Source organism: Hyla sarda, chromosome 9 (assembly GCF_029499605.1).
Source record: "Hyla sarda isolate aHylSar1 chromosome 9, aHylSar1.hap1, whole genome shotgun sequence".
In the NCBI taxonomy this organism is placed as follows: domain Eukaryota; kingdom Metazoa; phylum Chordata; class Amphibia; order Anura; family Hylidae; genus Hyla; species Hyla sarda.
The window spans coordinates 148688439-148713651 of record NC_079197.1 but is presented as its reverse complement, the minus strand read 5'-3'; the positions used below and the strand labels follow the sequence as shown (position 1 = coordinate 148713651).

Here is a 25213-nt window from a genome sequence, read left to right as displayed (position 1 = left end):
ATGATTGTAACCCACGAGAGTTTGGGGGGACACTAATGACTGTGACACATGAGGAGATATGAGGGGGACACGAAGGATGGTGACACAAGGGAAGATGAGGGGGACACTAATGACTGTGACACAGGGAGATGAGGGGGACACTAATGACTGTGACACAGGGAGATGAGGGGGACACTAATGACTGTGACACAGGGAGATGTCATGTGTAGTATCCTGTCCCCTAGATTTATAACAAATTTGTCTGGAGATTCCAGCCAAGGTTATACACAGATTCCTGCTTAGTTTCATAGATGTCTCCATCAGGACAAAGTCAGAGCCCTGCATGTTCATGATGGATTTCCGGGCGGTTGTTTTGCAACAGCTGGAGGCACCCTGGTTGGGAAACACTGATATAAGGAATGAATCCCTGCTATAATCTGCTGTTATCTAATACATACACATATAAGTATGCCTTATAGACCTCTGTTTTATTATATTCTCCCTTAAAATGTGTCTGTCTCTTGCTCCCAGATGATAGAGGAGGACCGCAAGATGGCTGAACAAGAGGGAATCGCTGTGACCACCCCAAGAAAAGCCAAACACCCTGATGGCGAACCGGACAAGGCCCGGAAGGAGAAGGAGAATTTCTCTATCACGCTTGATGTTTCTGCCGGGGTAAGTCTTTTCTGTGAAGAGATCTAGTCAATGTAAAGTACGTGTTGTGGTCAGGGGGAGTCTGAGGGTCAGAGACTATTAACTGTGTAGATGCCGCCGTCAACATTGACAGCAGCATCTAAATGTCACTTACAGCTGTCATTGGTGAGGCAGTGGTGTGGATCACCCTCATGCACTGATCTCTGCGCAATCAAACTGTTGCTCATAAAAGGACTAATAAAGCGTAAAATAAACCTAACAAAATGTTTACATGCTTAAATTAACCCCTTCATACTAGAAGCCCCCAAAATTTACAAAATGGCTTTTTTTTTTTTTTCTTTTTTTTTTGTAAAATGACTGATGTCATTACAAAGTAAAATTGGTAGCGCATAAAATAAGCCCTCATATGGGTCTGTAGGTGGAAAAATGTAAGCGTTATGATTTTCAAAAGGTGAGGAGGAAAAAACTAAAGTGGAAACACCCTGAGTCCTTGAGGGGTTAAGGTATAGCATTATTTCTCGGTTGCTCTTTGTTGGGGGAAACCTATACTGAGGGGTATATGCTCTTGCCACTAGGAGGCGCTGACACCAGGAAAAGTCTGCTCCTCCCTGGCAGGATATACCCGCCCACTGGAAGTGATGTAATCAGTTTTAGCTAGTGTCAGTAGGAGGCAGACACAGGCCTGGGAGCTCCCCAGACCTGGTCGTCTTTTATTATTTTCTAGTAAGAGCTGTTTCTTCCCTTTTTGTTTCTCTTTTTCAGGGTGGGAGTTCAGGAGCATGGCGCCACCTGTTCCCCCATATGCGATGAAGGGGCACAGACATCGAGTTATGTACTGTTAACCCCTTCTCGCCAATGGCCAGCGCCTGGAGGTTGTACCCTGGGTCCGGGTCCCTCACTGCCCCTGCTCGCCCAGCTATCTTAGCCTGGTATGATGCAGTGTGGCCTTAAGCTGGTTGAAGACTTCAGGGTGAGTATAAAGGATGGCGTCCGCAGGTGAGTATGTACCTCCCCCCTTTTAACCCTCTCTAAAACGGCACTCTGTCCTTTATTACCGGGCTTGCTCAGGGTTCCATGGGACAGCCACTGGCCCTTTGCAGCAGCTCCCTCCACAGGCGTTCTTTTCCGGCTCACCCCTGAACAGCCTTGCTGTTCCTCCTTTCCGCCAGCTATGTTTTCCCCTACTGCAAGGGTTGACAGCGCGCTGGGGTTCAGCCGGGAGTTCGTGGTTATGGAGGCATATGGCCGCCCTTCTTCTTCCCCTGAACCAGCACGTGACCAGAAGGCCATGCAACGCCTCCTCCATTTTTCAGGGGGCTTTGGCGGCACGTGGCTCCGCCCATCTCCCCCTGAGAGCTCGCGGACCAGGAGGCCAGGCAGCGCCTCCTCCCCAGGTTCACGCACCCCGTGGATCATTCCTGTGGCTGGCGGGTGCTTACCCACGGATGTGGTGGTTGCACCTCCAGCGGCGTCTAGCTCCGCCCCTCCACCGGCATCTTGCTCTGCCCCTCCTCAATTGCGAGGGTCGTTGGTGCTCCATTATCTGAGCGGCTCCTTAGGCCTCCCTAAGTTACAACCTGGTGGGAGTTCTTCCGGTCCGGACCACTCTTGTCCCCCTAGCCTCGGAGCTTAACCTTAGCAGGCGCTTCTAAGCGTGCTGCTCCATACCGTCGCTGACTAGGGCTGTCCCATGAGCATTCCTTAGTGTCCCTGCATGAAGGATATGTTGTGGGCTTCCTAGCCGTTCTACCTTCGGGGATCATGCAGACATATTCAGCGCGGCGCCTTGCTACCAGGCTTCCTTTCTGCCATTTTGGTTTGTGTGTGTTAAAAAAAAAAAGTTAATCTCTGCTGCTGGTCTCAGGCCATTTAGTGGTGTTTGGCGCCCTCTTGTGGCCTATAATTAAATTGTGCCTTATTTTCCTTTGCACCCTTGTGACTTCTGGGTACACTGTTCTTTTCAGCTTAATATCTGCTGGGCTCTTTTTCTGGGGGCCCCTTTTATTGTCTCAATCACCCTGTGTGGGACCTTTTATATGGCACATTACATTGGATATGTCTCTGGCATACCTACTTTCAGCAGGGTTCTTGCTCTGTCATGGAGCGTATGTGACTCGCCTTGGCGGGTCATTTCCAGGGATTTCATGATTCCTTGGAAGATACCAGGGTTACAGACAGGTCTGTTTCTCCTCTACTGCTGGTTGCCATGACATGTCTGTCGTGTTCTTGAGGTGTGCACACATTATTCTTTCCTTCACAGGCTGCCGCATCCCCACGTTCAGTGCGAGGTCTCCGTGGAAGTGTCCCTGAGTGGACATGGATTTGACCTGCTCTCATTAGGCCAGACTGTAGTTTTGCCTGTCGCTCATCTCACAACTGCGTCTGGCGCTGGATTACGGTACCCCACTTCTAGTGTGAGGTGACCGCTGGAGTGACCCACTGTCTACGATGGACCCATACCAGTAAGCCAGACAGTGGTCTGCATGGTTTTCTCTGCAGCCTGTCACTTCTCCAAGGGCTGATGTATCTGTGGCATCAGTGTCTGGTGGAGTGATCTGGAGTGCCCTATGGACCCTATACAGGGCACGGGGATACAATCCACGGCTCCTAAGCCTCCCCCAATCTCCCAGGGAGGCAGGGATTCTATCCATGGCTTTTAGACTTCCCCTGAGTTTCCACATGCGTCAAAGGGGCACAGTTATTGCCTGTGTCCCCTTATCACCTGTGTGGTTTACTGCTACGTCGGGTCAACTAGCATACACTTCCGACACCGTGGTGGAAGTTCAGATAACCACTGCCAAGGCGTAGTTCTGAGTGGGTCTCCCCATGTTGCTCCATGGGCCCTATACAATGCACCACATGCTGGTTCGTGGGGTTCTCTACTTACCAGGTCCCTCTCTTCATGTCTGCTCGCATGGCTTAAAGCTGGTGTCCCATTTTTTGTGTGTGGTTCTGAATGCGGGACCCGGTGTAGCCATGGTCCCTATGCCAGATAGCCAGACACTGTCTGCATGGTTTTCTAATCCACCAGGTCACCTCCCCATTCCTGCCACTCCCGCGACTGCAGTCCGGTGACTCCTTCCATGTGAAGTTCCACAAGGTGTGTCTCTGTGGGTTTATTGGACTTTTATGCCTGCACTGTCTGCATGTTTCCTGCCACACATACATCCTTCATCTCTTGCATCTGAGATAGCAGTCCTGGTGTGTGGCACCATTAGGAGATGGGGTGTGGGCATTTTCCTGCAGGTTCCTGGGCATTTCACAGCAACAGCAGCACTCTCTGTTCCCCTTTCTCAAAGTGCCACATTGGTCTGCTAGGGGCATGGTTGTGACGCAGCATAGGGTGCGGAGTCTGTCTTCCATACTGCCGGACTTTTGGATGTCTGCGGTTCCTTTGTGTCTGCAGTCTTGGTACCTCGCTACTATCGTGAGGTAACCATGTCTGTCTCCCTACGTGTGCTTAGGTCCTCTGCACGTATTGAGCCCACCCTACCTTCTTTTCGGTGGTGTGTGCCTCGGGCCTTCCTTTGATCTTTTTCTAAAGGCCTGCGGCAGTTGAGCACCTCTTTTCTGGCATGGTGCCTGTTGGGGCGACAGTCAGTTCAGCACCCCCTTACCTCCAATTTTCAGTTGCTTCGGAGTGCTCTGGTCCACTTGGACCGCTGGGCTCCAACTCCGGTTAGTGTCCTTGTCTTGGACGCTATCCTAGACTGCTGTAGCGTGCCTTCTCTTTTTTTTTAGGTCGGCCATCCTGGTTCTTTGGGCCTTAGTGGTGGTTGAGGTCTCGGGCATGTGTAGCTCTCCTGCCCTCACTTCTCTGTGATCCAATTGTGGGGCGGTCTTTCTGTACCGCACTTCTTCTTGTCTCGACTGGTCTCCTGGAGCATTTCTCGGCCGTTGGGTTTACGTACCCTTCAGGTGGGAGTCTTCCAGGAGACGCAGGGACCTATGATTCCTATGTCAGTGGCTCTGGTGTCCAGGATGCTCCTTTTCAGGGTATTCTGCTCCTTCTGTTTTTCCTTCCGTGTACGTCTGCCAAGTGACTCGAAACCTCCAGTTCCCATGTCTGTCTCCCCGGTGTTCCTGGATGCTCCTTTTCAGGGTGTTCCATTACTTTTTTTGGCTGTTATTACTTTCCATCTCCTCCTTCGAGGTCCATTTACTCCTGAGATGGAGGGCGTTCCAGTCGTCCGGATTACACCAGTCGAGCTGATTTCACCTTTCCGGTGCTTGTGGCGGGACCCTGAGACAGGGGTTTTGGGTCTCCAAATGTTCAGGTCATTGATCTTATGCACCAGGCCTCTTAAGTCGGTTTCCGCCTTTTTTTCCAGTGTTTTCTGGTCTTCTCCTTTTGTGCTCTCCTTCTGCTCAGGTGTACGCTGCTCTCCCTGGCACCTTTCCGCCATGTTCTCTGGAATCGGTCAACCCTGGATGGGGTTCTCTGTGTCCTTTTTTCTGTTTTTGTTTCCCAGACGGGCTAGCCCTCGGTCTGGTTCGGTGTTCCTTGGGATTGATTTCCTGCTTCTTTCCTTCCAGGATGGTTCTGGCCCATCTGGCTTCCTAGTTGACTTTTTCATGTCTCTCTATATGAACCGAAGGTGTCATCTCCGCAAAGGACGGTCCCTTCCTTTTGGCGTCATAGTCCATCTCCATGGACGGGGGATCTTCTGGGAGCTCAGTTTCTGGGCCTCTGTTGTCTCTGGCCTGGGGTCTCGTCCGCAGACCTTACAGGCGAGGTGGGTTCGGTCTCTGGACTGATCCCCTTTTTCTAGTGGTTGTTATTCCCACCCTAGGGGACAGCTCTGGTACGTCCCATCAGTATAGGTGTCCCCCAATGAAGAGCGACCGAGAAAAGGAGATTTAAATTTTTTTTTATTTTAAATTTTTTAAATTTTTTTTTTTGTACTCGCCGTAAAATCTTCTTCTTGGAGCCATCATTGGGGGACACTGCACACACCCATTTCTTTATTTTTTTTATTTTTTTTATCCAGATGATCTTTTTTGGTTCTTTATCTGTAATTCTTTTCCAGGGTCCTTTGGACATATGTCTTTGTTGGCTTCTCCTACTGCTTTGTGACAAAACTGATTACCTCCCTTCCAGTGGGCGGGTATATCCTGCCAGGGAGGAGCCGACTTTTTTTCCTAGTGTCAGCGCCTCCTAGTGGCTAAAGCATATACCCCTCAGTATAGGTTTCCCCCAATTAAGGCCACGAGAGAGAGATTTTACGGTGAGTACAAAAAATCTCCCTTTATCCCACACAGTGAATGGCGTATGGCTTTCATTATTTGCATCACATCCCATAAAAAATTTGAATAAAAAGCAATTAAAGTCTAATCTGACATAATAGTACTGATAAGAACTACAGATCATGGTGCAAATCATGAGCTCCCAAACGGTTTATTTTATTAATTTTTTTAGACAGAAAAGTGAAAAACAAATTAATAAAAATTTGACTATCATTGTAAGTGTATTGATGTTAAAAATCAGGATAACATGTCGGCTTGACCGCACAGTGAATGGCGCAAAGGTTTGCAGCTTATTTTATGGAAAAATAAAGGGTGTCAATATACACAATGTACAATTGGTCCCAAAAAAAAGTAAGCTCTCACATGGCTCTGTAGATTCATGGCTATTAAAGGGGGTACTCCGGCCCTAGACTTCTTATCCCCTACCACCACGCCCCCTCCCATAGGCTTGCCTTGAGGGGATGGGATGTGACGTGACAAGGGGGCGGAGCTGTGATGTCACGATACTCTGGTCCCTGTATCGTGAGTCGTCAGACACGGAGCGATCTTAGCTTTGTGCAGCTCATGACAAGTGGGTGCTGCAGGAGAGATTGCGGGGGTCCCCAGCAGCAGGATCCCACCATCAGACATCTTATCCCCTATCCTTTGGATAGAGGATAGAGATGAGCGAACTTACAGTAAATTTGATTAGTCACAAACTTCTCGGCTCGGCAGTTGATGACTTATCCTGCGTAAATGAGTTCAGCTTTCAGGTGCTCCGGTGGGCTGGAAAAGGTGGATACAGTCCTAGGAAAGAGTCTCCTAGGACTGTATCCACCTTTTCCAGCCCACGGGAGCACCTGAAAGCTGAACTCATTTATGCAGGAAAAGTCATCAACTGCCGAGCCGAGAAGTTTGTGATGAATTGAATTTACTGTAAGTTCGCTCATCTCTAATAGAGGATAAAATGTCTAGGGCCGGCGTACCGCTTTAAAGCTAGGCGAAAAAAAATTATGCTTAAATGGGGACTGTCATAAAAAAAAAAAAAAAAAAATATAAATATATATATATATAAATATATATATATATATAGTTTTCGTATGATACGGCAGGTAAAAAAAAAAAAAAAAAAAGTAAATAAAAAAGATTTGTAACGTGCGCCTTTGATCGAGGTTTATCAAAAACTGTGCAGAGTAAGAGTGGTGCAGTTGCCCATGGCAACCAGTCAGATTGTTCTTTCATTTTTAAAGAGACCAGTAGGTATCAAAGTCTGTGCTTTTGAGCAGACGAATGCAGTCTGGAGCAGAAGGGAGACCCCTAGTGACCAGATTTCTAAGGCCATGAAAGTGACTGACATAAAGACATATATATTTTTTTTATTTTATTTTTTAGAAGGAGTAAATTACAAATCTTATTTATTTTACCTGCTGTATCTTTGAAAAAAATATATATATTTTAATGACCGTGCTCAATTAAATTCTAATTTCCAGGGTTGCTAAAGGGTTAAAGAAACAGTAGCAATTTCTTTTATTGCCACAGGTATTCCCTTCACCACCGTTCATTGTCTCTTTATTTCAGGAGAAGAGAGTCGTTAATGATGGGAAATCGCCCAAAGCTTTACGTACTTCTCCCCGCTCTGAAACCTCCCCGAGAAGTCCCACTCACAGGACCAGTGGCCGCACAGGACTTTACTCAGGTGGGCGAACCCCCCCAGCAGATAAGCATGTGGAGCCATTTAAAGGAGAAGGGGATGACTGTCATCCATCTGAAAGGGCGGCAAGAGGGAGGAGGAATCCAGTCGCTGACATGCCAAAGAGAAGTCCGAGGATTCCCAATGAGGATCCTCCTGGAGAGCGATGGTCTGCGTCCCCCAGAGGAGCGGAGCGAAGTGGAAGAGGTCCAGGCAGGGGCGGTGGCATGGGTGGCAGAGGAGGCGGTGGTATTGGAGGACCGGTGGATGGTGTTCCAGGACCTGACAGAAAAGTGAAGGTATTGGAATCGCTTGTCATTTTCTGTTTCTTTACTTTATGGTTCTGAATAAGAGATTGGGTACAAGAAGAGAACACGGGGGCAGCACATGGGCACTGTTGGCTTTGCCACGGCGGTGTCCTGGGTGTGAATCTGCATGTTCTGCCCATGTATGGGTGAGATTTTACACTTTCTGACACTTGTAAACATAGAGTTTGTCTCTCAAACCAACCAGGGTGCCTCCAGCTGTTGCAGAACTACAACTCCCAGCATGCTTGGACAGCCAAAGGCTGTCCAAGCATGCTGGGAGTTGTAGTTTTGCAACAGCTGGTTGAGAAACACTGGTCTATTGTCTTTCTAAGAAAAATGCCAGACTGTGTGTCCGAGATAGGAAATCTAAAAAAACAAGGACTTATGTGAATGGTAACTATACAGACTATGGCTTCTACATGCTGAAAAGCTTGAGACTAGAGATGAGCGAACTTACAGTAAATTCGATTCGTCACGAACTTCTTGGCTCGGCAGTTGATGACTTATCCTGCATAAATTAGTAAATTAGTTCAGCTTTCCGGTGCTCCGGTGGGCTGGAAAAGGTGGATACAGTCCTGGGAAAGAGTCTCCTAGGACTGTATCCACCTTTTCCATCCCACCTGAGCACCGGAAAGCTGAACTAATTTATGCAGGAAAAGTCATCAACTGCCGAGCCGAGAAGTTTGTGACGAATCGAATTTACTGTAAGTTCGCTCATCTCTACTTGAGACCCTTAAAATGTTGCCTTTCTGTTTCAGGAATGGGAGGAAAAGAGGAAACTGAATATAGAAAAGATGAATGAGGAGATGGAGAAGATTGCAGAATATGAAAGGAGCCAGAGGGTGAGCACTGGCCGGAGTCCTTCTGGGACCACAGTTGTGACTTTGCTTTTAGAGCAGAATCTGGGCAATGTAATATACACTGCTCAAAAAACATAAAGGGAACACATAAACAACACAATGTAACTCCAAGTCAATGACACTTCTGTGAAATCACACTGTCCACTCAGGAAGAACACTGATTGACAATCAGTTTCACATGTTGTTGTTCAAATGGAACAGACAACAGGTGGAAATTATAGGCAATTAGCAAGACACCCCCAATAAAGGAGTGGTTCTGCAGGTGGTGACCGCAGACCACTTCTCAGTTCCTATGCTTCCTGGCTGATGTTTTGGTCACTTTTGAATGCTGGCGGTGCTTTCACTCTAGTGGTAGCATGAGACGGAGTCTACAACCCACACAAGGGGCTGAGGTAGTGCAGCTCATCCAGGATGGCACATCAATGCGAGCTGTGGCAAGAAGGTTTGCTGTGTCTGTCAGCGTAGTGTCCAGAGCATGGAGGCGCTACCAGGAGACAGGCCAGTACATCAGGAGACATGTAGGAGGGCAACAACCCAGCAGCAGGACCGCTACCTCCACCTTTGTGCAAAGAGGAGCAGGAGGAGCACTGCCAGAGCCCTGCAAAAGGACCTCAAGCAGGCTACAAATGTGCATGTGTCCACTCAAACGGTCAGAAACAGACTCCATGAAGGTGGTATGAGGGCCCAACGTCCACAGGTGGTGGTTGTGCTTACAGCCCAACAACGTGCCAGAGAACACCAAGATTGGCGAATTTGCCACTGGCGCTCTGTGCTCTTCACAGATGAAAGCAGGTTCACACTGAGCACACGTGACAAAGTCTGGAGACGCCGTAGAGAACTATCTGCTGTTTGCAACATCCTCCAGCATGACTGTCTTGGCGGTGGGTCAGTAATGGTGTGGGGTGGCATTTTTTGGGGGCCGCACAGCCCTCCATGTGCTTGACAGAGGTAGCCTGACTGCCAATAGGTACCGAGATGAGATTCTCAGACCCCTTGTGAGACCATATGCTGGTGCCGTCGGCTCTGGGTTCCTCACAATGCTAGACCTCATGTGGCTGGAATATGTCAGCAGTTCCTGCAAGAGGAAGACATTGATGCTATGGACTGGCCTGTCCATTCCCCAGACCTGAATCTGATTGAGCACATCTGGGACATCATGTCTCTCTCCATCCACCAACGCCACATTGCCCCACAGACTGTCCAGGAGTTGGCGGATGCTTTAGTCCAGGTCTAGGAAGACATCCCTCAGGAGACCATCCACCACCTCATCAGGAGCATGCCCAGGCATTGTAGGGAGGTCATACGGGCACGTGGAGGCCGCACACACTACTGAGCCTCATTGTGACTTGTTATAAGGACATTACATAAAGTTGGATCAGCCTGTAGTGAGGTTTTCCACTGTGATTTTGAGGGTGACTCCATATCCAGACCTCCATGGGTTGATAAATTTGTTTTCCATTGATAATTTTTGTGTGATTTTGTTGTCAGCAAATTCAACTATGTAAAGACGAAATTATTTCATACGATTAGTTCATTCATTCAGATCCAGGATGTGTTATCTTAGTGTTCCCTTTATTTTTTTGAGCAGTGTATTATTAGATATCCAAAGGTAACTTATTTGTAGATGTCTGCAATCTGCCGCTTATCATTGGAAACAGTCAGCAGGCTTGTTGTCAAACACACCCCTAGCACCTTTTAAAGGTGGAAAGGAGTTTGCACATCAGATGGCTAGTGTAAAAAACAGACAGCACTTCCTACAATACGGATCACAAGAAAAAGCTTTGTGTGGATATTCTGCAAACAAATAAATAAACCTGAAACCTGCAGAATTGAAAATAAAAAACTAAACGGGTACTCTAAGAAACTAACCCATAGTCCATCCTTTTCCTCTAATTAACCTGTTTCATTGTCTAACTATCATTCACTAGCTATATAGAGCAGTTTCCCCTCTTTCAGTTGTTACTTACATGCAGGGAGTGAGGGAAAGTAGTCCTCCTGCCATCCACCTTGTCTTGGTCCTAGTCACTCTATGAAAGCAGCCCCCACCCTCCTGAGAGAGACAGACCTCATGGTTTCTGTCTTGCTCTGATGTCATGCTTCCTTTTAGTGCTGGGAGTTGTGTGTAGCCTCAACCAATCACACACTGAACTTATATGCTTACAGAGCAGGAGGGTGGGGGCTGCCCTCAGAGAGGGAGCTGGATGACAGAAAAAGCAGAGCCACAATGACTACTCAGTGATGTAGTTGACATGTGGCAAGTGGGGGGGAAGCATGACAAAGAATATTGAGCAGCCAGAGAGGGCTAAGGGAGCCATGCATATCGGGCAGGATAATTTTAAAGAGAATATATCCAGGTAATGTGGCTGTAGACTAAGATATAGATATCTGTATCTCTATCATACATACACATGTAGAATATATAATATATTATTAAAGTGTGTGTGTGTATACCTATTTATACTCTTCCCTGGAGTACCTCCTTAAGGTGAAAATGGGCTGGATCCTTAAGGACCAGAGCATTTCTTGCACATCTGACCGTCACTTTAGGCATTAATAACTCTGGGATGCTTTTACCTTTCATTCTGATTCCGAGAGTTTTTTCGGGATATATTCTACTTTATGTTAGTGGTAAATTTTTGTTGATACTTGCATCATTTCTTGGTGAAAATGTAATAATTTATTTTGTGTGGTGTAGTATTTTTAGGGTACATTCACATGGGCAAGGGTTTACAGCGAGTTTCCTGCTGGTAGTTTGAGCTGCAGCAGAAAATTTGCAAACCTCCAGCTGTTGCAAAACTACAACTCCCAGCATGGTCTTTGGCTGTCCGTGCATGCTGGGAGTTGTAGTTATGCAACAGTTGGAGGCACACTGGTTGCAAAACACTGAGGTAACAAACTGTTTTGCAACCAGTGTGCCTTTAGCTGTTTCAAAACTACAACTCTGAGCATGCACTTACAGCCGATGGGCATGCTGGGACTTGTGGTTATGCAACAGCTGGAGGCACATTACTGCAACTCCCAGCATGCCCTTTGGTAGCTTGTGCATGCTGGGGGTTGTAGTTATGCAACAGCTGGAGGCACATTTTTTTTTTTTTTCTATGTTTCTTACAAATTACCGGACAGTGCCACCTCACTCCTGCTGCTAAAGGGTGATAGGTGCCGTGTCAGAAGGCACCTATCGCCCTTTTTTTCTGGGTGACCAGGGACCTGATTAACCCGGAATCGCCACAAATAGCCGATCTGAATTGACCGGCGATTTGCCCAGGGGGTTTGCACAGGGTCCGAAATTCCCACGGGCGTACAGGTACGCCCTGGGTCCTTAACGGGTTAAACATGGGAAACCATCCGGCACGTCTTCCTTATCCTTTCACACCTCTGAATGTTTATTTTGTAGGATGGAGTAAGGGAGAAAAATCCAATCCGCAACTTCCTTGATGATCCTAGGAGGACGGGCCCCATCGTAGATGTTGACAGGAAGGAGGGAAGCCGCAGGCACATTAGAAATTGGGGTGGCCCTGACTTTGAAAAGGTTAAAACTGGCATGGACCGGGAAAAGGAGAGTCATGTAAGTATATGTGTATAGAGCAGCGCTTTAAAAGTTTTATTGTATGTATTACTGCTGAGCCTCAGCTATCCAAAATTCTCACTACTGACTTATATTTAGAAGGGGCGGAGGTCCGGAGGAAAGAATCAGATGGATATGACTATGTCGATGACCGGCAAAGAACGCGCAGAATACGTACGATGGAAACAAGAGCGAGACCAGATCGATCAGGAAAGACTGGCACGGCACAGAAAGCCCACCGGACAGTGGAGGCGAGAGTGGGATGCGGAAAAAACTGATACCATGTATGTAGCCGGGACGCTTTGTGTAGATGTAGTCATGAGTGCACAACATGTATGTACAGTTACATGTGACTCCCCAGGTATTACAGCATTCTTCTTTTAAACAGGTTTAAGGAGGGTGGTACGCCCCATGTAGAGGAAGAACCGATCAGCAGGAGAGGCGAGTATACTTAAATCTGTTTTATTCCTACATTTGAGGGGCGGGGGGGGGGGGGGGGAGATCTTGTTCTTTGCATGACCAATTGAAATTGCGTAATGACATCACTCATTTTAACATAAAATGTGCGGCGCAACAAAAAATATTTGTGGTGGAAAATTGAAAAATAACACTATGTTTATGGGGGGAGGGGGGTTATTTTAAATGGTATTTATTTAAATCTTTGATGTCTGCCACCATCCATAACAGCAGCCGGCTTGTTGTGATCAGTGTCGGAGGACGCGGTGATTGCAGAACCCCACGATGTACATGTACAGCGTATATTCTCCAGGGGTTAAGCTCCCACATTGATTAAGGGGGCTGATTCTGTGATACTCTGTCCCTATTTAATGCTTCGCTTGCTTCTCTTGACAGACCAAGGAAAAAGAGGGGCTCCCAAACCCCCAACTATGGCCGAATTCCTTCCAGAGAGTATAAAAAGACCATCACAGAGGAGGAATCAAAATAGAGGACGGTCTGGGAATAAACCTTACAGGTGGGTCTTGCTGAAATCTCTAAAAAACAGGTGTCCATCCGAAATCATTCAGGTGCTAAATATATTACATTTGTTTTTACCCTTCTAAGAGAACTACAAAAAATGACTAGAATAGAGATAGAGGGACGGATGGATGTAGAGAGAGAGAGAGAGAGAGAGGGGGATGGGGAGATATATATATTTTACACTTCACATTTATATAGTAGAAAGCAAGTGTTGTTATAAGGCTGTACTAGTCCTAGATATGTATTGTGCTAAGGGTATATAGTTTATTAGGCTAAAGTCATGTTTTTTTACGTTCTCCTACAGCATGCACGATAGCCGGTGGGAAGAGGATGATGATTATGATGATGAAGATGTTGGAAATGAAATGGATAAGCACCTACCCTCAGAGGAGAAAGAGAAGGAGACTTGTGTAGAGAAAGCAGTAAGTTGTATGCCACAGCCTGTATGAACTCTAACTGCAGAGCAGCCCTGTAGTGTATAGTATATACCAGTGTTTCCCAACCAGTGGGCCTCCAGCTGTTGCTGGGAGTTGCAATTTTACAACAGCTGGAGGCACACTGGTTGGGATCGACCGATTATCGGTTTGGCCGGTAATCACGATTTTGGACATTATTAGTATTGGCAATTACCGATAATGCCCCCCAGCCAGAGAAGACCTTCGCCACCGCTGCCCCATTGCCTCCCCCATCCTCTGGCCACATACCGCCACCGCTGCCCCATTGCCTCCCCCATCCTCTGGCCACATACCGCCACCGCTGCCCCATTGCCTCCCCCATCCTCTGGCCACATACCGCCGCCGCTGCCCCATTGCCTCCCCCATCCTCTGGCCACATACCGCCACCGCTGCCCCATCACCTCCCCCCCATCCCCGGTGTTATAATTACCTGTTCCCTGGGTGCGCGATACTTCTGGCTCCTGCGCTGTTGCTGTGCGCTGCACTGCGTAATGACTAGTGACGTCACCGTCAGTGCGCACAGTGACAGCGCAGGAGTATTGCGGACCACAGAAACAGGTAATTATAACACCGGGGATGGGGGGAGGCGATGGGGTGGCGGCGGTATGTGGGCAGAGGATGGGGGGGGGGGGCGGCGGTATGTGGGCAGAGGATGGGGGGGGGGGGGCGGCGGTATGTGGGCAGAGGATGGGGCAACTGTGGTGGTTAGACTCAGGACCCCAGGACAGGCAGGGGGAGAGAAGTGGGTGGCGGGGATCTCTGAATCGGTATCGGCCCTAAAAAAAATCGATATCGGTCGATCCTTAATCAACATTAACATGTTGTCTTATAACCATGGGGTCTGTCAAGAGGTGGGATATATAAGGCAGCAGGTGAACAGTCCGTTCATGAACTTGTTTTAGAAGCAGGGAAAATGGGGGAAACGTAAGAATTTGAGCGACTTTGACAAGGACCACATTATGATGGCTAGAGGACTAGATCAGAGCATCTCCAAAATGGCAGTTATTTTTGGGTATACCCAGTATGCTGTGGATGGTAACTACCAAAAGTGCTCCAAGGAGAGACAACAGTGAACTGGAAACAGGGTCAATAATGCCCAAAGGCTCATGGATAATCATGTAGAGCTGTGGTCTCAAACTGTGGCCCTCCAGATGTTGCCAAACTTCAACTTCCAGCATGCCCGGACAGCCGTTGACTGTCCGGGCATGCTGGGAGTTGAAGTTCTGCAACATCTGGAGGGCCACAGTTTGGGACCACTGATGTAGAGTGAAGGATAGTCCATCCAGTCAGATCCCACAGAAGAGATATTGGAGCATAAATGTAACATGTAGCCTGTTAGGGGATTGGTGCCAACAGCATAGTCTACACTAGCCTGTCTTAGAGTTCACCCTCGGGGATTAAAGGGGTACTCCCCAGGAAAATATAATTCATTTATTTATTTTTTTTCCCTTCAACTGGTGCCAGAAAGTTAAACAGATTTGTAAATTACTTTCTAATAAAAAATCTTAATCCTTTCAGTACTTATGAGCTTCTGAAGTTAAGGTTGTTCTTTTCTGTCTAAGTGCTCTCTGATGACACCTGTCTCGGGAAACACCCAGTTTAGAAGAGGTTTGCTATGGAGATTTGCTTCTAAACTGGGCGTTTCCCTAGACACGTGTCATCAGAGAGCACTTAGACAGAAAAGAACAACCTTAACTTCAGAAGCTCATAAGTACTGAAAGGATTAAGATAGATAGATAGATAGATAGAGAGAGATATATATATATATATATATACGTTTTTGCCTGGAATACCCCTTTAAACAGGTGGCATCTGTCACCCATAGGCTATAATAGTCCATGGTGGAAATCAGCGCTGTGGACCAGTACAGGTAATACTCTTCTCAGCCACTATTTTTAAAGTGCTGCTATTTGGTGTACAGGGCTCTATAGGCTACTCCAGGAGAAGGTGAGGGGGAAGTGGTGTGCAAGGCTGTGACACTTAAAGTAGATGTCTACTACTTAAAGGGGTACTCCGGTGGAATTATTATTATTTTTTTTTTTACTGGTGCCAGAAAGTTAAACAGATTTGTAAATTGCTTTTATTAAAAATCTTAATCCTTCCAGTACTTATTAGCTGCAGAGGAAATTATTTTCTTTTTGGAACACAGAGCTCTCTACTGACATCACGAGCACAGTGCTCTCTGCTGACATCTGTCCAGGAACTGTCCAGAGCAGCATATGTTTGCTATGGGGATTTTCTCCTACTCTGGACAGTTCTTAAAATGGACCGAGATGTCAGCAGAGAGCACTGTGCTTGTGATTTAGCAGAGAGCTCTGTGTTCCAAAAAGAAAAGAATTTCCTCTGTAGTATTCAGCAGCTAAGAAGTACTGGAAGGATTAAGATTTATTAATAGAAATAATTTACAAATCTGTTTAACTTTCTGGCACCAGTTGATTTAAAAACGAAAAGTTTTCCACCGGCATAACCCTTTAAAACTACAGATAAACGTCTCTTCTTTCTGCAGTATAGGGGATATGTTTTAGATCGCAGGGAGTGGGATCACTGGGCCCGAAGATCGATGAACGGCTCTCCCGTAGAGATATATGGAGGGGGTGTGACGAACCCCACTATGGGCGGGGGGGGGTATAGTTTGTGATGCGCCGTTCCCAGGGAGAGCCAGGGTTTTTTTTCTGGAGATTGCGGGGGGTCCCCAGTGGTCGGACCCCCGTGATCTAAAACTTATCCTGCGGATAGGGGAAGAGTTTTTCTGTAATATTAAGTATGAGAAGTATGAGAGCTCTCCTCTGGCTCTGCCTCTTTGACACTTGGCTGGGAAATAAAAAGCACTTGAAAGTTTGTCAAACGCCATCGGCTCCAGGAAAGGTACCAGAACAGCTATCCAGTGGGGTCTGCTGCTCCTAATGGGAAATACAGCTGTAAATAAGTGACAGGAACGCTTTAATGTGTATGGGGAGCAGTCACTATGGATAAAAGGCAAGCATGTAGGGGCCATTATCAATTAGAACCATAAAGGCCGCGCCTCACAATTATACAGTACTAAGAGTTGCTGCTGACATCCTTGTGCCAGACACCACAGGACCCCTTCAGAGATGACATAGGGGGAGATTTATCAAAACCTGTGTAGAGGAAAAGTTGCCCATAGCAACCAATCAGATCGCTTCTTTAAATTTTAAAGAGGCCTGTGAAAAAATGAAAGTGATCTGATTGGTTGCTATGGGCAACTGGGCAACTTTTCCTCTACACAGAGTTTGATACATCTGAGAGTCCAGGCCTCTGGGGGCAGCGCATGGGAGACCTAACACAACATTAGACTAGTGGCTATGTCCAGTACTGCTGCTCAGTCCATTGAAATAAATGTCCCTGAGCTTAAAGGGGTATTCCAGGAAAAAACTTTATTTATTTATTTTTTTATTTCTACTGGCTCCAGAAAGTTAAACAGATTTGTAAATGACTTCTATTAAAAAATCTTAATCCTTCCAATAATTATCAGCTGCTGAAGTTGAGTTGTTCTTTTCTGTCTGGCAACAGTGCTCTCTGCTGACATCTCTGCTTGTCTCGGGAACTGCACAGAGTAGAAGAGGTTTGCTATGGGGATTTGGTTCTACTCTGGACAGCTCCCGAGACAGGTGTCATCAGAGAGCACTTAGACGGAAAAGAACAACTCAAATTCAGTAGCTCATAAGTACTGAAAGGATTAAGATTTTTTAATAGAAGTAATTTACAAATCTGTTTAACTTTCTGGAGCCAGTTGATATATTAAATCAACCTTAATACCCCACAGGTGATTCACGACTTTTGCATATGTAAAAAAAAAATATATATATATTTTTTTACCTAAAATGCTTGGTTTCCCAAAAATGTAAAATTTTTAAAAAGGGTAATAGCAGAAAATAACTCCCAAAATTTGAAGCCCAATTTCTCCCGATTCAGAAAACACCCCATATGGGGGTGAAAAGTGCTTTGCTGGCGCACTACAGGTCTCAGAAGAGAAGGAGTCACATTTGGCTTTTTGAAAGCAAATTTTGCTCTGGGGGCATGCCGCTTTTAGGAAGCCCCTATGGTGCCAGAACAGCAAAAAAAAAAAAAAAACACATGGCATACTATTTTGGAAACTAGACCCCTCGGGGAACGTAACAAGGAATAAAGTGAACCTTTATACCCCACAGGTGTTTCACGACTTTTGCACATGTAAAAAAAAAAAAAATTTTTACCTAAAATGCTTGGTTTCCCAAAGATTTGACATTTTTAAAAAGGGTAATAGCAGAAAATACCCCCCAAAATTTGTTAGGCAATTTCTCCCGAGTACGGCGATACCCTATATGTGACCCTAAACTGTTGCCTTGAAATACGTCAGGGCTCCAAAGTGAGAGCGCCATGTGCATTTGAGGCCTAAATTAGGGACTTGCATAGGGGTGGACATAGGGGTATTCTACGCCAGTGATTCCCGAACAGGGTGCCTCTGTTGTAAAACTCCCAGCATGCCTGGACAGTCAGTGGCTGTCCGGCAATACTGGGAGTAGTTGTTTTGCAACAGTTGGAGGCTCAGTTTTGGAAACAGTGGCGTACCAGACGTTTTTCATTTTTATTGGGGAGGGGGGGCTGTGTAGGGGTATGTGTATATGTAGTGTTTTTTACTTTTTATTTTATTTTGTGTTAGTGTAATGTTTTTAGGGTACAGTCACATGGGCGGGGGTTCACAGTAGTTTCTCGCTGGCAGCTCAAACTTGCAGCCGGATACTTACTGTAAACCTCCGCCCATGTGAGTGTACCCTGTATGTTCACATTGTGGGGGAGAAACATCCAGCTGTTGCAAAACTACAACTCCCAGCATGTACGGTCTATCAGTGCATGCTGGGAGTTGTAGTTTTGCAACAGCTGGAGGCATACTACTTTGGCTGGGAATGCTGGGGATTGTAGTTATGCAGCAGCTGGAGACACAGCTACTTAACTCAGTGTTTCACAACCAGTGTGCCTCCAGCTGTTGCAAAACTACAACTCCCAGCATGTCCGGTGCATGCTGGGAGTTGTAGTTTTGCAACAGCTGGAGGCACACCGGTCGTGAAACACTGAGTTAAGTAAAAAAAAATTTTTAAAAACTGTTTCACAACCAGTGCGCCTTCAGCTGTTGCAAAACTACAACTCTCGGCAGTCACCGACAGCCAACGGGCATGCTGGGAGTTGTAGTTATGCAACCAGCAGATGCATCACTACAACTCCCAGCATGCACTTTAGCTGATTGTGCAAGCTGGGAGTTGTAGTTATAAAACAGCTGAAGGTACACTTTTCCATAGAAAAAATGTGCCTCCAGCTGTTGCAAAACTATAAGTCCCAGCATGTCCATAAGGGAATGCTGGGAGTTGTGGTGGTCTGCCTCCTGCTGTTGCATAACTACAGCTCCCAGCATGCCCTTTTTGCATGCTGGGAGCTGTTGCTAAGCAACAGCAGGAGGCTCTCACTCACGTCCAACTGCTGATCCACGCTGCAGGTCAGTCCCTCGTCGCCGCTCCTGGGGCCCCGATTCCAACAGGGACGCTGGGGATCGGGGACCCCAGTTGCCGGGGTCCACGTCCCGCACCCACTCACGTCCTCCGGAAGAGGGGCGGAGCAGGTTGCGGGAGTGACACTCGCAGCCGGTGCCCTGATTGGTCGTCCGGTAAACCGGCCGACGAATAGGGGCGATCGTGAGGTGGTACCAGTGCCACCTCACCCCTGCTGGCTATGGCTGTTCAGGGCCGTCAGAGACGGCCCCGATCAGCCAGTAATTCCGGGTCACTGGAGACCCCATTGACCCGGAATCCGGTGCAGATCGCTGGGCTAAATTGTCCAGCGATCTGCGGCCATCGCCGACAGGGGGGGGGGTCATCATGAACGATTTCAGCAGGCATCGGGCAGCGGCTCCGCTCCAGATGGCTGTGGGGGGGCCGGTAAAGCACATGACGTTCTCATACGTCATGTGTCCTTAAGGACTCGGAAATGGAGACGTATGAGAACGTCATGTGTCCTTAAGGGGTTAAGAACTAGACACAGCCACCATGTATGGATGTCTCTGTGTCACAGTAGTGATGTAACTGGCTGTTCTAGAGGACTGCTCCTTCCCACCCAGGCACCCTTGTAGACTACAGTGCTTGGCTGTTTGAATCAATTCCTTTGGTTAGTGGTCTCCAGTCTGTGGACCGGGCATGCTGGGAGTTGTAGTTTAGCAACATCTAGCGGTCCACAGGGTGGATACCACTTCCTAGGCTTTTAATAGTTCAGCAGCGTACATCCTTTATAGCAGGGGTCCTCAAACTTTTTAAACTGGGCTATAGATAACAAAACATGAATAAATTCCTATGCACACTTATGTATCTTATTAGTGGACTACCCCTTTAAGTACGCAGCACAGTTCCCCCACATTAGGTGCAGTATAGCTCCCCCCACATTAGGTGCAGTATAGCTCCCCCCACATTAGGTGCAGTATAGCTCCCCCCACATTAGGTGCAGTATAGCTCCCCCCACATTAGGTGCAGTATAGCTCCCCCCACATTAGGTGCAGTATAGCCCCCCCACATTAGGTGCAGTATAGCCCCCCCACATTAGGTGCAGTATAGCTCCCCCCACATTAGGTGCAGTATAGCCCCCCCACATTAGGTGCAGTATAGCTCCCCCCACATTAGGTGCAGTATAGCTCCCCCCACATTAGGTGCAGTATAGCTCCCCCCACATTAGGTGCAGTATAGCTCCCCCCACATTAGGTGCAGTATAGCTCCCCCACATTAGGTGCAGTATAGCTCCCCCACATTAGGTGCAGTATAGCTCCCCCCACATTAGGTGCAGTATAGCTCCCCCCACATTAGGTGCAGTATAGCTCCCCCCACATTAGGTGCAGTATAGCTCCCCCCACATTAGGTGCAGTATAGCTCCCCCCACATTAGGTGCAGTATAGCTCCCCCCCCACATTAGGTGCAGTATAGCTCCCCCCCCCACATTAGGTGCAGTATAGCTCCCCCCCCACACTAGGTGCAGTATAGTCCCCCCCCCCCCCCCCACATTAGGTGCAGTATAGTCGTCCCCCCCCCCACATTAGGTGCAGTATAGCTCCCCCACATTAGGTGCACATGTTCCCCAGCGATACAGTATGGCTGGAGGCTGTATGCCTGTGTACTGCCCCACTTCAGTGTTCCGGCCATGGCAGGACAGGAGGATCGGTGGTCGGAACACCAAAGCTGACACGCTGCTGGTAAACACTTACCAACTACCAGCGCGCGTCCTTCTTCTTCCCGGCTCCTCCACGCTCCGTTGCCATGGGCGCACATATGGGATGTGAGTGACGTCCCTGCGTGCGCTAGTTCCCGACGGTCCCCGCGTTTTTAAAGCGTACCTGTCGGATCACTCAAAAAAACAAAACTGTTATATGTTGCTCAGTATCTCATCCTGATCATGTACATGTACTTTGTATGTGTCTATGACCTACATTTCTCTCAGAATTAGCTTTATTTCTGAAATACCTTAATTTTATCTACCAGAAGCAGGGGGGCGGGTACTCACTGTGATAACCACTCCCCCTCCTCCCCCTCCCTCTCCACAGTCCAGTGCTTCCCAACCTGGGTGCCTCCAGCTGTTGCAAAACTACAGCTTCCAGCATGCCCACACATCATTTGGCTGTGCAGGCATGCTGGGAGTTTTAGTTTTGAAACAGCTGGAGGATATGACTATAGTCCCCCTTTATTACACACACACACACACACACACGTCTGCTGTGTGAGAGATGGCAGCAGGCTTCCTGCCCCTTCCTCTTCTCTTCACATGAGTCTCTGCAGTGTGTACAGCCCCTCCCCCCTCCAAAACGTCCAGGACGAAGCAGTGTTCACAGAAGCACTGAATGCATTCCAGGAGGCGGGGGGGGGGGGGGGGGCAGTTGTTTGACTGGCTTTTTCACTATGAAATACTGAAAATTTTCTAATGAAAGCAATTACAAAACCTATTGTTTTTGCATGCTTTACAACATATCAAAAGTTTTTATATCTGACAGTGCCCATTTAAAGTAAACGCGGGGATGCAGGGACTTAACAGAGGTGTCCCTGTGTTCCGAAAGCATCTTTCGGAACACAGGAATGTCCTGAGGTAAAAACACCCGGCGGGCCAGGTAAATGCGCTCCGCAGGCCGCAGTTTGAGGACCCCTGCTTTATAGCCATGATATCAGCCTGGTGTATATGCTAAATTATTTGCTGTAAATCATTTCAAAGAATGGGATTGGGTTAAAGCTCATAGAAACATAGAATGTGTCGGCAGATAAGAACCATTTGGCCTATATGAAGGATAGCCTTATACCTATCTCTATCTTATATGAAGGATAGCCTTATACCAATCCCTATCTTATATTAAGGATAGCCTTATACCTATCTCTATCTTATATGAAGGATAGCCTTATACCAATCCCTATCTTATATGAAGGATAGCCTTATACCTATCTCTATCTTATATGAAGGATAGCCTTATACCTATCCCTATCTTATATGAAGGATAGCCTTATGCCTATCTCTATCTTATATGAAGGATAGCCTTATACCTATCCCTATCTTATATGAAGGATAACCTTATGCTTATTCCTATCTTATATGAACGATAGCCTTATACCTATCCCTATCTTATATGAAGGATAGCCTTATACCTATCTCTATCTTATATGAAGGATAACCTTATGCCTATCTCTAGCTTATATGAAGGATAGACTTATACCTATCCCTATCTTATATGAAGGATAACCTTATGCCTATCACTATCTTTTATGACGGATAGTCTTATACTTATACCTATCTCTATCTTATATGAAGGATAACCTTATACCAATCTCTATCTTATATGAAGGATAACCTTATACCAATCTCTATCTTATATGAAGGATAGCCTTATACCTATCCCTATCTTATATGAAGGATAGTCTTATGCCTATCCCTATCTTATATGAAGGATAGTCTTATGCCTATCCCTATCTTATATGAAGGATAGTCTTATACCTATCTCTATCTTATACGAAGGATAGCCTTATACCTATCTCTATCTCATATGAAGGATAGCCTTATACCTATCTCTATCTCATATGAAGGATAACCTTATACCTATCTCTATCTTATATGAAGGATAGCCTTATACCTATCTCTATCTTATATGAAGAATAGTCTTATACCTATCCCTATCTTATATGAAGGATAGCCTTATGCCTATCCCTATCTTATATGAAGGATAGCCTTATGCCTATCTCTATCTTATATGAAGGATAGTCTTATATCTATCTCTATCATGTATGAAGGATAGTCTTATATCTATCTCTATCTTATATGAAGGATAACCTTATACCAATCTCTATCTTATATAAAGGATAGCCTTATGCTTATCCCTATCTTATATGAAGGATAGCCTTATGCTTATCCCATGCATGCTTAAACTCATAGGGGGAGATTTATCAAATCCTGTCCAGAGGAAAAGTTGCTGAGTTGCCCATAGCAACCAATCAGATCGCTGCTTTCATTTTTGAAAAAGACTCTGAAAAATGAAAGAAGTGATCTGATTGGTTGCTATGGGCAACTAGGCAACTTTGCCTCTGGACAGGATTTGATAAATCTCCCCCATTCACTGTATTTGCAGCTATCCCTTCTGCAGGAAGGCTATTCCATGCATCCACTACTCTCAGTAATGTAATACTTCCTGATATTGAAACCTTTCCCCTCTAATATAAACCGATGTCCTCTTGTGGTAGTTTTTCTTCTTTTATATATGTTCTCCTCCTTTACCGTGTTGATTCCCTTTATGTATATAAAAGTCTCTATCATATCCTCTGTCTCTTCTTTCTTCTGTACATGTTCAGGTCCATTAGGGTCTATTCACACGTACAGTATTCTGCACAAATGTCATGCGCAGATTTGATGCGCAGGATTTCAAGCTGTGTTCAGTCATTTAAGTTTACATTTAAATCTGCAGCAGAAAATCTGCGCAGAATCCTGTACGTGTGAATAGACCATTAACCTTTCCTAGTAAATTTTTTTTTTTTTACTCTGCTCATTCGTATTAATTTGTCTTCTCCATTACAGGAAACAAAGAAGACAGAAGAACCAAAGAAGCCAACATCTGAAGTGTCAGCAGCTGCAAAAGATGAAGAGAAAAATCTAACTGAAGATGATGATGATGATGTAGTAGATGATGAAGAATGGACGGACGCTAGTGGTGATGAAGAGGAGGAGGAGGAGGAGGATGAGGAGGAAGATTCTCTAGAAGCTGAAGATGCTCCTCCAGCTACCCCTAAAGAACAAAGGCTACCAAAGCAAGTGGAGACCCCTAAACTGACTATGCCTCCCCCCAACATGAGTAGTGAGGAGCGAGCAGTGGAGTCCAAACCCACCAGCCCCTTCTCCCCCGAAGGACACCGTCCAGTAACAGACTGGGGGGAGGAGATGGAGCTGTTATCTCCTCCAGGAAGCGGCAATGAAGACAGTCCTCCTCAGGCCGACAGCACGAGGGGCTTCAATAAAGAAGAATCCTCACCTCCAGGTCAGTGAATGCCAAAGACCATACGGTTTTGTATGAGAGAATATTCACACAAGACTGAAATGCTGCAGATTTGTTGCAGATTTTCCCAATTAGTTTAAAATTTCAAGTCAGTATCTGCAGCATTTCTGTTGTGTATGAACATACCCATATACTTTCTAGTGCCACATCTCAAGCGCATTGGCATGATTCAGTGTTTCCCAACCAGGGTGCCTGCAGCTGTTTCAAAACTACAACTCCCAGCATGCCCGGACAGCTTTTGGCTGTCCGGGCATGCTGGAAGTTGTAGTTTTGGAACAGCTGGAGGCAGCCTGGTTGGGAAGCACTGGCATGAGTTGGCAAAATATGGTAACTGGGGTTTAACGTGGAACTACAGTGTTTTTGTTTTGAATATAGTGCAGCCATATATATTAGAACTATAGTATATTTGTCAAGATTACATGCTTCACAAATTTGATATCTAAATACCTTTATCGGCGTGACCGCACACCAACCCCCCCCCCCCCCACTTACCCAGTCCTTAGCAACTATCGAAATGCATTATGAGCCTCCTGCTTGGTCTCCGTACCAGCGTCAGACCCAACACCATTACATTTCTACAGTGCTGGATCCTGCACGGTTAGGTTTACCTAGGAGACTCCGGCTCATAACAAGTTGCACAATCATTTTAAAGGAAGAAAAAGCCTTTTTATAGTTTGCACTTTAAAAGGGTACTCTGGTGAAAAACTATATATATATAATTTTTTATTTTATTATTATTCATATTATTATTCTTATTATATTTTTTATTTTTTTTAAATCAACTGGTGCCAGAAAGTTAAACAGATTTGTAAATTACTTCTATTTCAAAATCCTAATCCTTCCAGTACTTATCAGCTGCTGTATGCTTCAAAGGAAGTTATTTTCTGTCTGACCACAGTGCTCTCTGCTGACACCTCTGTCCAGGAACTGTCCAGAGTTAGGAGCAAATCCC

The 25213-nt window shown here is 46.3% G+C and overlaps 1 protein-coding gene across 3 annotated transcripts in view; it reads left to right on the top strand.

The window, feature by feature from the left end:
• CCDC9 (coiled-coil domain containing 9) overlaps positions 1 to 25213 on the top strand; it is an 84583-nt gene that overhangs the window by 15923 nt on the left and 43447 nt on the right. For 2 of the 3 annotated variants that reach the window (XM_056539119.1, XM_056539121.1), the window contains exons 4-12: positions 511 to 654; positions 7438 to 7848; positions 8616 to 8699; positions 12112 to 12282; positions 12382 to 12566; positions 12671 to 12723; positions 13135 to 13255; positions 13565 to 13682; positions 23787 to 24243. In XM_056539119.1, coding sequence (XP_056395094.1) covers positions 511 to 654; positions 7438 to 7848; positions 8616 to 8699; positions 12112 to 12282; positions 12382 to 12566; positions 12671 to 12723; positions 13135 to 13255; positions 13565 to 13682; positions 23787 to 24243 — 1744 coding nt within the window. The remainder of the gene's footprint in view (positions 1 to 510; positions 655 to 7437; positions 7849 to 8615; positions 8700 to 12111; positions 12283 to 12381; positions 12567 to 12670; positions 12724 to 13134; positions 13256 to 13564; positions 13683 to 23786; positions 24244 to 25213) is intronic. The other variant, XM_056539120.1, reaches the window with a different exon arrangement.